The 11,263-nt window shown below is 55.2% G+C and overlaps 1 protein-coding gene across 15 annotated transcripts in view; it reads left to right on the forward strand.

Annotated features, from left to right (window-relative positions):
• Nucleotides 1-11,113, forward strand: part of TJAP1 (tight junction associated protein 1) — a 30,368-nt gene extending 19,255 nt beyond the window's left edge. For 5 of the 15 annotated variants that reach the window (XM_032140788.2, XM_032140784.2, XM_058432429.1 and 2 more), the window contains 9 exons: nt 2,213-2,310; nt 3,604-3,729; nt 5,338-5,366; nt 6,114-6,275; nt 6,535-6,601; nt 6,836-6,865; nt 7,642-7,749; nt 7,864-7,947; nt 9,321-11,113. In XM_032140788.2, the coding sequence (XP_031996679.1) occupies nt 3,631-3,729; nt 5,338-5,366; nt 6,114-6,275; nt 6,535-6,601; nt 6,836-6,865; nt 7,642-7,749; nt 7,864-7,947; nt 9,321-10,418 (1,677 nt within the window). In that variant the 5' untranslated portion in view covers nt 2,213-2,310; nt 3,604-3,630 and the 3' untranslated portion in view covers nt 10,419-11,113. The remainder of the gene's footprint in view (nt 1-2,212; nt 2,311-3,603; nt 3,730-5,337; nt 5,367-6,113; nt 6,276-6,534; nt 6,602-6,835; nt 6,866-7,641; nt 7,750-7,863; nt 7,948-9,320) is intronic. The other 10 variants (XM_032140785.2, XM_032140791.1, XM_032140789.2 and 7 more) reach the window with 3 other exon arrangements.
• The last annotated feature ends 150 nt before the right edge of the window (nt 11,114-11,263 follow it).

An 11,263-nucleotide genomic window follows, 5' to 3' on the forward strand; every position in this document is an offset into this window, starting at 1 on the left:
CCCCAGAGAGTCTGTGTCTGCATTTACTGCCCGTCCCACTGCCAGCCACCTTCTCAGGGTACTCCTTGCCTAGCAAGCCAGATCACCTCTGGCCATGGAAGCCCTGGGGATAAATACGTGCTGTAGGGCCAGGGAGTGGGGCTTGAGGTCAGGGTGAGGCAAGAGGAGCTAGAGGATGTGTGGCAGCTAGAGCCAGGGCTGCAGGGCGTGGAGTGAAGCAGCCCTCCCTACAGGATTGCTGGACACCCAAGTGTGTTCGTGTCCTCCCTGTCTGCCTGCCGTTCATGCAGGTGTCTCAGTACCAAGAGGACAGCACGGGCCTTGCCAGGAATAGGGACAAGGGAGTACAGAGGAATAAAGGAGGGGCACACAAAGGGGCCTGCAGAGAGAAAGGGCTTCCTCAGATGACTGGGGAGCACATGGTGGAAGGGAGCCGGAACCTGGACCCTCTGTAGAGAAGGGGAAAGGCAGAGACCAACTCTCTGAGCTGCTCCTTTGCTTTGTAGAAGCTCTTGACTGCTCGCATCCCTCACTCTGCCATCTCTGGCTCTACCCTGTTTCCCAACTCATGCACCCCACACATTTACCCTCTGAGTATCAGAACCCACATACCCAGGTGGGTTTGGGGCTTTCTAGGCCTCTCCCTCAGGCCATAGGAGCACCCACCCCGGGCCCCTCTGGAGGGGCAGCCCCAAGGAACCTGTTGGGGTAACTTGTTTGCTCCCCACACCCCGGGAATGTGCTGTCCTTTCAGGCCCGCCCACCCGGATTCCTGTGCAGGGAGTCAGCCAACACAGCATGTTGCATGTGCCCTGTGGGGACACGTTCTGCCTCCTGTCAGGGGGAGGAGGCTGGCGGCCTTGCCTGTGCTGCCGCACCCCAGCTCCCCGCCGAACCCCAAACCAGGGCCCAGGCTGTCCAGACAGAGGAGGGAGACCAGTCCTGCTTCCCCACCCTCCCTACCCTCTCACCATTCTTCCTGCCCCGGGCCCTGTTGGAATGTGACAGGAGTCATGGCCAGGGCATGTCCCGACAGTGGGAACGCATGCTTTAGCCCGCAAGGCTTCCCTCAGCCTCCAGCTCTGTTTAGGTTGATGGGGGTGGGAGGAGATTGTTTTTTCTGCCCAGAAAGCCACCTGAGGTTACTGCCTGATCACTGGTGGCTGCTGCCCCCATGCTGCAACCCAGCTAATTACAGGTGGGGGCCAGGGAGGGGTGTGGGCCCATCTCTGAACATCAGGAGGCTGGAGGGGCTCTCACAGGTCACTCAGTCCAGCCACCTCTGTGTAGATAAGGAACTGAGTTATCCAGTGAGGAAGGGCATTACACAGGGCCCCACAGTGTCAGTGCTGAGCCTGCAGCCCAGGTGTCTTCAACTCCCCCGACTGGGGTTTTCTTCGTGAATGTTCCTCAGCCTTGGCACTCTGGGTATTTTCTGTTGTGAATTATTTGTGGTGGGAGTTGTCCTATGGTTGTGGGATGACCAAAGCATCCCCGGCTTCTACCCACTAGGTGCCAGTGGCACTCCTTCCCTCCAGGTTTTGACAACCAAAAATGTCTCCAGACACTTGCCAGACGTCCCTGGGGAAGGAGGGTGGACAGAATTGCCTGGTTGAGAGCTACTGCTCTGTGTTGCTCCCTTTTCAGATTTCTTCTCCTAGCCCTATGCCTCCTCATTGCAAAGGCCGGTGACCATCATTATACACCAAATAGCCTTGGGCCTCCTTCTGGAAATGCTAGGCGCTCTCTTTCCATCATTTTCTCTATCTTCTTGGATCTCTGTGAGGCTTTTTCCTGGTATTCTCATTTGTAACCCATGTTCCCCAAATCTCTTAGTTGTTTCCAAACTCTGAGAGGCTTGGGAGATGAGGACAGATGTGGAGTAGGGATAGGACGGAACCGGACCTATTCCAGAATTGGGCAATGTGCTGAGACCATGAACACACACACACACACACACACACACACACACACACACACACACACACACGTATCTCATCTGGGCCTGTGACAGTACTGACATGGAGAAAGGAACCCAGTGCTTCTAGTCATCTGCCTCCAGCTGCTTTCCCCTCAGGCCCCGTTTCATGGCCTTCCTGCCGTGGTTCTCCCTGGGGGGCCTTCCAGGTCCCAGACTGGGCAGCAGGCCTGTAGCACTGACAGACAGGCGGCTGACACCTGGTTTCCACTTTCTTCCCTTCTCTGGTTTCAGGAGCTGTTGGCTAAAGGAAGTGAAGGGGCCGTGGGATGCGGAGAGCCGAGGGCTAACTCCCGGACAGCGGAACAGAGAGAGCTGCCGACAAACAGACGGTATGTCCCTGATGAGGCCTGTGCCCTCAGCCTGGCTCTCTTCTGGGGAGCGGCAGGTGAGGGGGCAGCCAAGTGTTCTCTCTCGGTGGGGGCTGGTGAAAAGAGTGGTGGAGGCCACAGGGGTTTGGTCATCAGTGGTGGAGGCCAGAGAGCTTTCTTGGGCCTTGAGACTCCCACTGGGAATCCTGGATTGGATCCCCAAACTCACATTTTTGGTTATGATTTTTTTTTTTAAACTAACATTTATTCAATATTTCCCAAGTGCTTTACATCATCTTCCCAACAACCCTGTGAATTTGGTGCTATTCTTAACTGGGATCAGTAGCTCACACCTACAATCCCAGCACTTTGGAAGGCCAAGACAGAAGGATTGCTTGAGCTTGAGAGTTTGAGCCTGGGCAACAAAGTGAGACGCTGTGTACAAAAAATAGCCAGGTGCAGTGGCACATGCTTGTGGTCCGAGCTACACAGAAGGCTGAGGCAGGAGGATTACTTGAGCCCAGGAGGTCGAGGCTGCAGTGAGCCAAGATTGCGCCACTGCACTCCAGCCTGGGCAACAGAGCAAGACTCTGTCTCAAAAAAGAAAAGAAAAAAAGACGGTGGCTCACGCTTGTAATCCCAGCACTTTGGGAGGCCGAGGCGGGCGGATCACGAGGTCAGGAGATCGAGACCACGGTGAAACCCCGTCTCTACTAAAAAATACAAAAAATTAGCCGGGCGTGGTGGCGGGCGCCTGTAGTCCCAGCTACTCGGAGAGGCTGAGGCAGGAGAATGGCGTGAACCCGGGAGGCGGAGCTTGCAGTGAGCCGAGATTGCGCCACTGCACTCCAGCCTGGGCGACAGAGCGAGACTCCGTCTCAAAAAAAAAAAAAAAAAAAGAAAAAAAGAAAAAAATTGATGCTGTTTTATCGCTAATTTAGAGTTGAGAAAACTAATGCATAGAGAGCAGTTTTACCTTCTGAGGTCTTCAAAGCCCACAAAGAGTGGTAAGGAGGGTGGTGGGCTGCTTTGAAGCTCCCTGCCCCACTCTTAGAACCTAGGTGTTCAGGCCCTAGGCCCTGCCTCTCCCACCCATCTGTTCCCCGTTGGACCCATGCCCCACCCTCTGGCACTCCTTTGACCTATGGGGCCTGACATACCTAAGTCCTGCCCTTCTAGTGACTCCAGTAATGGCTCAGGCCTGTCAGCCTATGTGGTGGCCTCAACATATGTCCCCTTTCACCATCTTTGTTTTTTCTCAGTCCAGAGTCCTTCTGGCAACATCTCTGAGCTTGCCTCCTTCTTGCTTCTCAGTAGGCGGAGGAGCCGTCACCTCCCAGAATGACCAGTGCCGCCCCTGCTAAGAAACCCTACCGTAAGGCACCACCAGAGCATCGGGAGCTGCGATTGGAAATTCCTGGATCCCGGCTTGAGCAGGAGGTCAGCAAGACTGGTACCCCAGCCTGACCGGCAGAGGCAAGGCCCCTGAGTGTCTGGCTCACTTCTCCTGCCTGGGCTTCTGGTCCTGAGTTGGGGTGAGAGTGGGCCTTGCTGTTGCAGGCCTGAGGTCTCCTAGCTGCAGCAGTGCAGGTGGGGGCAATGTAGGCTCAAGGGGGACTGTCTGTGAGTATATGTCCACGTGTTAGGGAACCCCTGAGTCTTTGTAGCTTAGCAGAAATGATCCCATATGATATTCTCCCTGCAAGAGGCAGCCCAGTAGCCTGAGGGGTCCTAATCTGCTGGTGGTTGGGACTCTGGTCCTCCATAGTGGCGTAAAGCCATTCAACCTGTGGACCCTTTGGGCCATATCAGGAGGCAGTGCTACAGCCACTTCCCAGCAGCACAGCTGCTCTTCATTGTCCCCAGGAAGTCCGGCCCTTCCTCCAGCTTTGCTTTGTTTGGCTAACATTTGTTGAATACGTACTCCCTGCCAGGAACTGTTAGGTCCGGACTCTGCTCTTCGGGGCCTATAGTCAGCTGCAAAACATTGGCTGTCCTCCCCATTAACTTCACTCACAGGCAGAAACAAGGGCCACAGTGGTTTACTGCCCTTGCAGCCATATCTCCACCTGGTCACAGTGCGTGGAGCACATTTAAAGAACTTGAGACGCAGCATATGCTGAGCATCAGGCATACTGTAGCCTGCTTTGGTCAGATTCAAGGTAGAAAAGCCATGACTTGCTCATTTCAGTTCAGGGAACATTAAATTAAGATGCCAGCTATTATGCTAGGTGCTACCCAGTGAGCATTACCTCGGTTTTATAAAAGAGGGAACTAAGGCTCGGTGAGGTGAAGGCTGTATAATCAGTATGCAGTAGAATAGGGTCAAATCCAGTTGTCAAGAGTCAATGGGCAAAGGAAGCCACCTACCTCCATTTTCTGCCAGAGGCTGCACTTCTGAAGCAGTCAGTTCCACGTAGAATAGGCCCCTTGATGTTTCCCTCTCGCGATAGCAGGGGCCTGCTCTGCTTTGTGGTTGGCTGAACTTGACTCTTGAGCCATGACCGCCATGGGGGTTTGGGGAAGATGGGGCAGGAGGTTAAAAGACAGACAAGGCACTTCCTCCCCTTAGGATTAGTCCTCTTCTCCCATGCACTTGTTCTTCCTGAGCCTTTGTCTTCATCCCAAGACTGAGGGCTTTGTCAGAGCTCAGAACTCTTGTGTATAGTTCAGCCTGACTTTTCTGGAAGGTCTCTGCCATACCTGTGTGGAGACAGGACCCACCAGGAGCCGAGTGAACAGCTGAGAGGCTGTCTCTGCCCCTGGGGAGAGGTAGCTTGGGTGCCAGGACTTATTTGAAAATGGCTTTAGGATTAAGGGTGAAGGTTGGAAGAGGTTCTTGAATCTTCTGGTTGGCATGGGAGAGGGTAATTGAGGCTTGTCCCAGCATTACTGAATTGCTTCCATCTGTAGAGAGCCCTATAGCCCTCTTCTGCTATAAGAGTCTTTGGGCTTCACACCTGAGCCGCCTTGTGGCTATTTGGAGGGTGAGCCAACCAGGGGGCCAGTGGTCCAGAGCTGAGCCTCAAGCCTCTCTTTTTTGCCTAGGAACCCCTGACTGACGCAGAAAGGATGAAGTGAGTATCTGCTGCCTGAGATACTGCCCTGCCTCAACTCTGTCCCTCTTAGCTCCAGGCTAGACTGTTGGTACAGTTGGACTTTCCCTTGGATAAGGTAGAAGTAAAGGTTGGGATGGGTTGTTTTAGGGACTCTGGGAGGAGTTTTGATGTTGTGGATATTTTTTCTGGAAAATGGGATTTTATTGTTCCATGGGCTTCAAGAGAACGTAGAATCAGGAGGTGAATGGCTCTGAGGGCCCTGCTCTTCTTGCTAAGGAGCCCTTCCCCAGCTCCTGTACCAGCTGCCACCCTTACAGCTCTTTCTTAGCCACATGAGGCCTCTGGAGAGGAGGGTAGTGCTGGACTGGATTTCCAAGAGATGAATAATGGAGAAGCCTGATTGTGCAGTGGGGAAACTGGAGCTGGGGGCTTGGTGGCTGGCTGACATGGGCTGTAACCAGAGACAGGCTGGGAGCCATATCCCTACCCCCAATTCTTTATTTCCATTTTCCAATAGTGAAGGGAGGCTGGACTGTCCCCTACCATCCCCTTTTCCTCCCCTGCCCTCCAACCCAGGCTGTGTTCCCAGGGCCAGCAGGCGTATGAAATATGCTGCCTTAGCTCAGACTGAGACTCTAGGAGTTTCCCTGCCCTGGTTGCCTGTCCTCATGTCATCCCTTCCTTCCTGAGCCCACTCTGGAGCTCCAAGGCGTGCCCTTCTATCTCTCATACCCCTCTGCCCTTGATCCCACAACACCCTGCCAGGCTCTTGCAGCAGGAGAATGAAGAGCTTCGCCGGCGCCTGGCCTCCGCCACCAGACGCACTGAGGCCCTGGAACGTGAGCTGGAAATCGGGCAGGACTGCCTGGAGCTGGAGCTGGGCCAGAGCCGCGAGGAACTGGACAAATTTAAGGATAAGTTCCGCAGGTGTGGGAATGAGGGGCCAGACATACACACACACACACACACACACACACACACACACACACAAACGCACGCACATACACACATTCTCCTTTCATAGGAGGTTAGCTGGAAGATGCCTCAGAGATCATCTGATTCCTATTAGAAAACTGAAGTTCTTGAGGGAGAATGACATATTCAAGATCCCCTATCGGGGAGGCTGAACAGAGCCTGAAGAACAGGATCTTGACCCAGGGATGTGCCTTGTATTATCCCTTTTCAGGCTGCAGAACAGCTACACGGCTTCCCAGCGGACCAACCAGGAGTTGGAGGACAAGCTGCACACACTGGTAATCTGGGAGGGCAGCTTGGCGGACATTGTGCTCATAGCATAGCAGGGGGCCAGGATTTGCCAGGGGAATGCCACTCTGCCCTGGGGCTTGGGGGAGAAGGGGGGATGGGGCAGTGGTGGGGGTACTGCAGTGTGCTCTGCAAGTCAAGACTGTCTTAATGCTCACACCGTTTCTCTTCTTTCCTCGTCTCCCCCTCATGCTGCCACCGTTGCTGCTGCACTCTCCTCTCAGGCCTCTCTTAGCCACAGCTGGATTTTTGCAGTTGCGTCTGAGTTTGTGTGTCTTCTCCCTTGCCCTGGCCTTCTCCTCAGCTGAGATCTGGGATTGTGGGCCCTGGCTATTACCCTGTGCCCCTTGAGTACACCCGCTCCTTTCTCTTCCCTGTATGAGGCCCGTTTAACAGTCAATGCCTCCCTCCCAGGAGAGAGCTGGGGAGCCTAGCCTGCTCTGCCCTTGGCTCTGGTAGAGGTACTGATTGATGTCTCCACTGAACACCCAAAGCTTCTTGGCTGCAGTGGCAGCAAGCCCAGGCTGTGGGCGGGGAGGGGAGGCTGCAGATCCAGTCCCTGAAGTGGAGATCAGAAGGCTACTTTTGAGCCTGCAGCTTGCTCCCTGCTCAACAAGGCGCCCTGGCTGCCACCGAGCCCTGCTTCCCTTCCCTCTCCTAGCCTGATGCTGGAAACAGCTGCACACATAGGAGGCTTCAGCCCCCTGGTTTGCAGTTACTGCCTTTGAGGTGCCAGCTGCCTTGCCTGGTGCCCAGAGCCCCTGGAACCTCAGGGGATGGACAGCTCTTATACTGCCTGTGTCCTGGGCCCAGGTGGCAGGAGGTCATGCTAAGAAAGCCCCCACCCCACAGCCAGTCCAGAGAGCGGGAGAGATGCCCAGTCTCCTTCTGTCCGTCATTTGTCTCTGCTCTGTCCGCCTTGGCTGCCCTAGCACCTGTGGCCTCTTGTGTCTCCAGGATGGGAGGAGGTGGAGGGAGAGGAAGGGCTGGCTAGGGTGTGGGCTGGGTTAACCTCAAGTCTTTGCCTCAGATCAAGAAGGCTGAAATGGATAGGAAGACGCTGGACTGGGAGATTGTGGAGCTGACCAACAAGCTGCTGGATGCCAAGAACACCATCAACAAGCTGGAAGAGCTCAACGTATGTGCGCTTCACTACTTGGGCCTTCCTCACCTGGGGCTAGCTTTGTCCTGGCTCAGCCCTGCTTCCTTGGAGAGGGCTGGGCCGGGCTCTGAAATAGGTCTGTGTCTGTAGGAGCGGTACCGGCTGGACTGCAACCTGGCTGTACAGCTCCTCAAGTGTAACAAGTCCCACTTCCGAAACCACAAGTTTGCCGATGTGAGTAGAACTCACCCCCACCCTGCCCACACAGACCATTCCGGCCACTATAGGACTCCTCTAACCAGTTTCTGCACCTCTCTGTCCTCCCCTTCCCACTTTGCCCTCCTCTTGCCTCCATGTCACCTCTCAAGCCAGTCAACTCTGCCACTGGTTGGTGTCCCATGTACTGTCTAGGGCCAATCACTAGTTCTGGGGGGCCAGACCTGTTGGTTTCTGTAACAGAGACAGAGAGAGAAGATCCCAGGCAGGAAGGAGAGGGTAGTCAGAGCTATCTGCCCAAAGAGTACTAAGACAGGATTAGGCCCATCTGATCATGTTACCCCAAGGGGTAAACTCTAGACCCCACAGCTTCAGGCCCAAGGTTGATGTGGCCTGCAGAAGTAGAAGAAGTAGAGGTATTTCTTTTTTTTTTTTTTTTTTGAGATGGAGTCTTGCTCTGTCGCCCAGGCTGGAGTGCAGTGGCACAATCTCGGCTCACTGCAACCTCCGCCTCCCGCCTTCAAGCAATTCTCCTGCTTCAGCCTCCCAAGTAGCTGGAATTATAGGCGCCCGCCACCACGCCTGGCTAATTTTTTTGTCTTTTTAGTAGAGATGGGGTTTCATTGTGTTAGCCAGGATGGTCTCGATCTTCTGACCTTGTGATCCCCCCACCTCGGCCTCCCAAAGTGCTGGGATTACAGGCGTGAGCCACTGTGCCCGGCCCAGAAGTAGAGGTATTTCTAAGGCTACTGGTCTATACAGATTCTCCAAACTTTTTTTTTTTTTTTTTTTTTTTTTTTTTTTTTTTTTTTGAGGCGGAGTCTCGCTGTGTCGCCCAGGCTGGAGTGCAGTGGCGCAATCTCAGCTCACTGCAAGCTCCGCCTCCCGGGTTCACGCCATTCTCCTGCCTCAGCCTCTCCGAATAGCTGGGACTACAGGCGCCCGCCACCACGCCCGGCTAATTTTTTGTATTTTTAGTAGAGATGGGGTTTCACCGTGGTCTCGATCTCCTGACCTCGTGATCCGCCCGCCTCAGCCTCCCAAAGTGCTGGGATTACAAGCGTGAGCCACCGCGCCCGGCCAGATTCTCCAAACTTAAGTATGGTTTGGGCAGAAGCCAGGAGATAGAAGTTTGAGAACATGCCGGCTGCAGCAGCAGATCTGGGTTTAAATCCTGGCCAAGTTAACCAAAGCTTCGAGTTGTCGTCCCCTCTCCAGGCCTATGTGTCTGTGAAGTGAGGGTATACACACTGGCATGCTGTAAGAACAGGAGATAGTGGAGTGCTGAGTACACAGAGGTACTTAAATGTGGGAGCCATTACTTTCGCCATGAGTCAAGTTGTCTTTGGCTGCGATCATTGATGTCTCTCTTTCCTGCTCTTTTACCTCAGCTGCCCTGTGAGCTACAAGACATGGTTCGGAAACATCTGCACAGTGGTCAAGAAGCTGCCAGCCCAGGTCCTGCTCCCAGTCTAGCCCCAGGGGCTGTGGTGCCTACCTCGGTCATTGCCCGAGTGTTAGAGAAGCCGGAGTCTCTACTGCTCAATTCAGCCCAGTCAGGCAGCGCCGGGCGCCCCTTGGCTGAGGATGTCTTTGTGCATGTGGACATGAGCGAGGGTGTCCCAGGTGATCCAGCCAGTCCCCCGGCCCCTGGCAGCCCCACCCCACAACCCAATGGGGAGTGCCACTCTCTGGGTACTGCCAGGGGCTCCCCGGAGGAAGAGTTGCCCCTGCCAGCCTTTGAGAAGCTGAGCCCCTACCCAACCCCGTCTCCACCACACCCACTGTATCCTGGCCGCAGGGTAATAGAGTTCTCTGAGGATAAGGTTCGGATCCCCCGCAACAGCCCCCTGCCCAACTGCACTTACGCTACCCGCCAGGCCATTTCCCTGAGCCTGGTAGAGGAGGGGAGTGAGCGGGCCCGCCCCAGCCCAGTGCCCAGCACCCCTGCCTCGGCCCAGGCCTCACCCCACCACCAACCCAGCCCAGCGCCCCTAACACTCAGTGCCCCAGCTAGCTCTGCCAGCTCTGAAGAGGACCTGCTGGTCAGCTGGCAGCGGGCATTTGTGGACCGTACTCCGCCACCTGCCGCTGTGGCCCAGCGCACAGCCTTTGGACATGACGCCCTCCCTGAGCTGCAGCGCCATTTTGCCCATAGCCCCGCTGACAGAGATGAGGTGGTCCAGGCACCTGCTCCCCGACCCGAAGAGAGTGAGCTTTTGCTACCCACCGAACCTGACTCTGGCTTTCCCAGGGAGGAAGAAGAAGAGCTGAACCTGCCCATCAGTCCTGAGGAAGAGCGCCAGAGCCTGCTGCCCATTAACAGTGGCACAGAGGAGGGGCCAGGCACTTCCCACACTGAGGGCAGGGCCTGGCCACTCCCCAGCTCCAGTCGCCCCCAGCGCAGCCCCAAGAGGATGGGGGTTCACCACCTGCACCGCAAGGACAGCCTGACCCAGGCCCAGGAGCAGGGCAACCTGCTCAACTAGGGCCCCTGCTGGCCTTCCTGCCATTGCTGCACCGGGACTGCAAGGAGGCCCCACACCTTGGCAGCTCAGGGTCCCCAGTCCAAGCCCTTGACCTCTCCTCTATCCAGACCCACACAGCTGTTCCCTGTGTGGGTGGGGTCAGGTGGGCCATGCCAGGCCTGTCAGCTGCATTGACTGACTGCAGCAGCTTGCCTCATGGTTTTCCCCTTTTCTTAGAATATTCTTCAGAGGTAACATGCAGTTGGGTCTCAAGACTTTTCCTCCAGTCAGCCCAACCCAGCCCAGACTGGGCTGTTCTGGGGAGCTGAGGAGTTTATCAGTATTCATCTTCCATCCTCCTTTCATAGTCACAAGTTTTGTTATTTTTTTTTTGGGGGGGGGGTGATGGTATAATTGTTAACCTCATTTCTGTTTCCTACCTGTTTGCTTTCCCCCCTAGTCCTCCACGTGAGCTGTTGCCCTCCAGGGGCCCGGCACAGCTGGCCTTGGGGACGAGGGAGGGGACTGACTCAGGGCCCCCTCAGCTGTCTCTTCCCTCCCTCTGGAAAGGAGGGTGGGGCTCAGGGGCCTCAAGCTGGGCTCTGGGTGAGGCCTGGCCCCCACTCCCAACCTTGGCTCTAGACTGTTACTCTAAGCTTTGGGAAATTTTCACATTGATGACTATTTTAAAATCAAATAAAACTATTTTACTGGTATGGCCTAACTTGTCTTAATGACCTTCCCTCTCCCACTCTTCTCCCTATTTGTAAGTATTCCCAGTCCTAGTCTCATCCTAGTTGACTAGTGACTCCCCCTCGTCCCACTCTGCCTAGGGTTTCCCTAGGCACAGAGCATCAGGGAGTGGG

This window comes from Hylobates moloch, unplaced genomic scaffold (assembly GCF_009828535.3).
Source record: "Hylobates moloch isolate HMO894 unplaced genomic scaffold, HMol_V3 SCAFFOLD_20, whole genome shotgun sequence".
In the NCBI taxonomy this organism is placed as follows: domain Eukaryota; kingdom Metazoa; phylum Chordata; class Mammalia; order Primates; family Hylobatidae; genus Hylobates; species Hylobates moloch.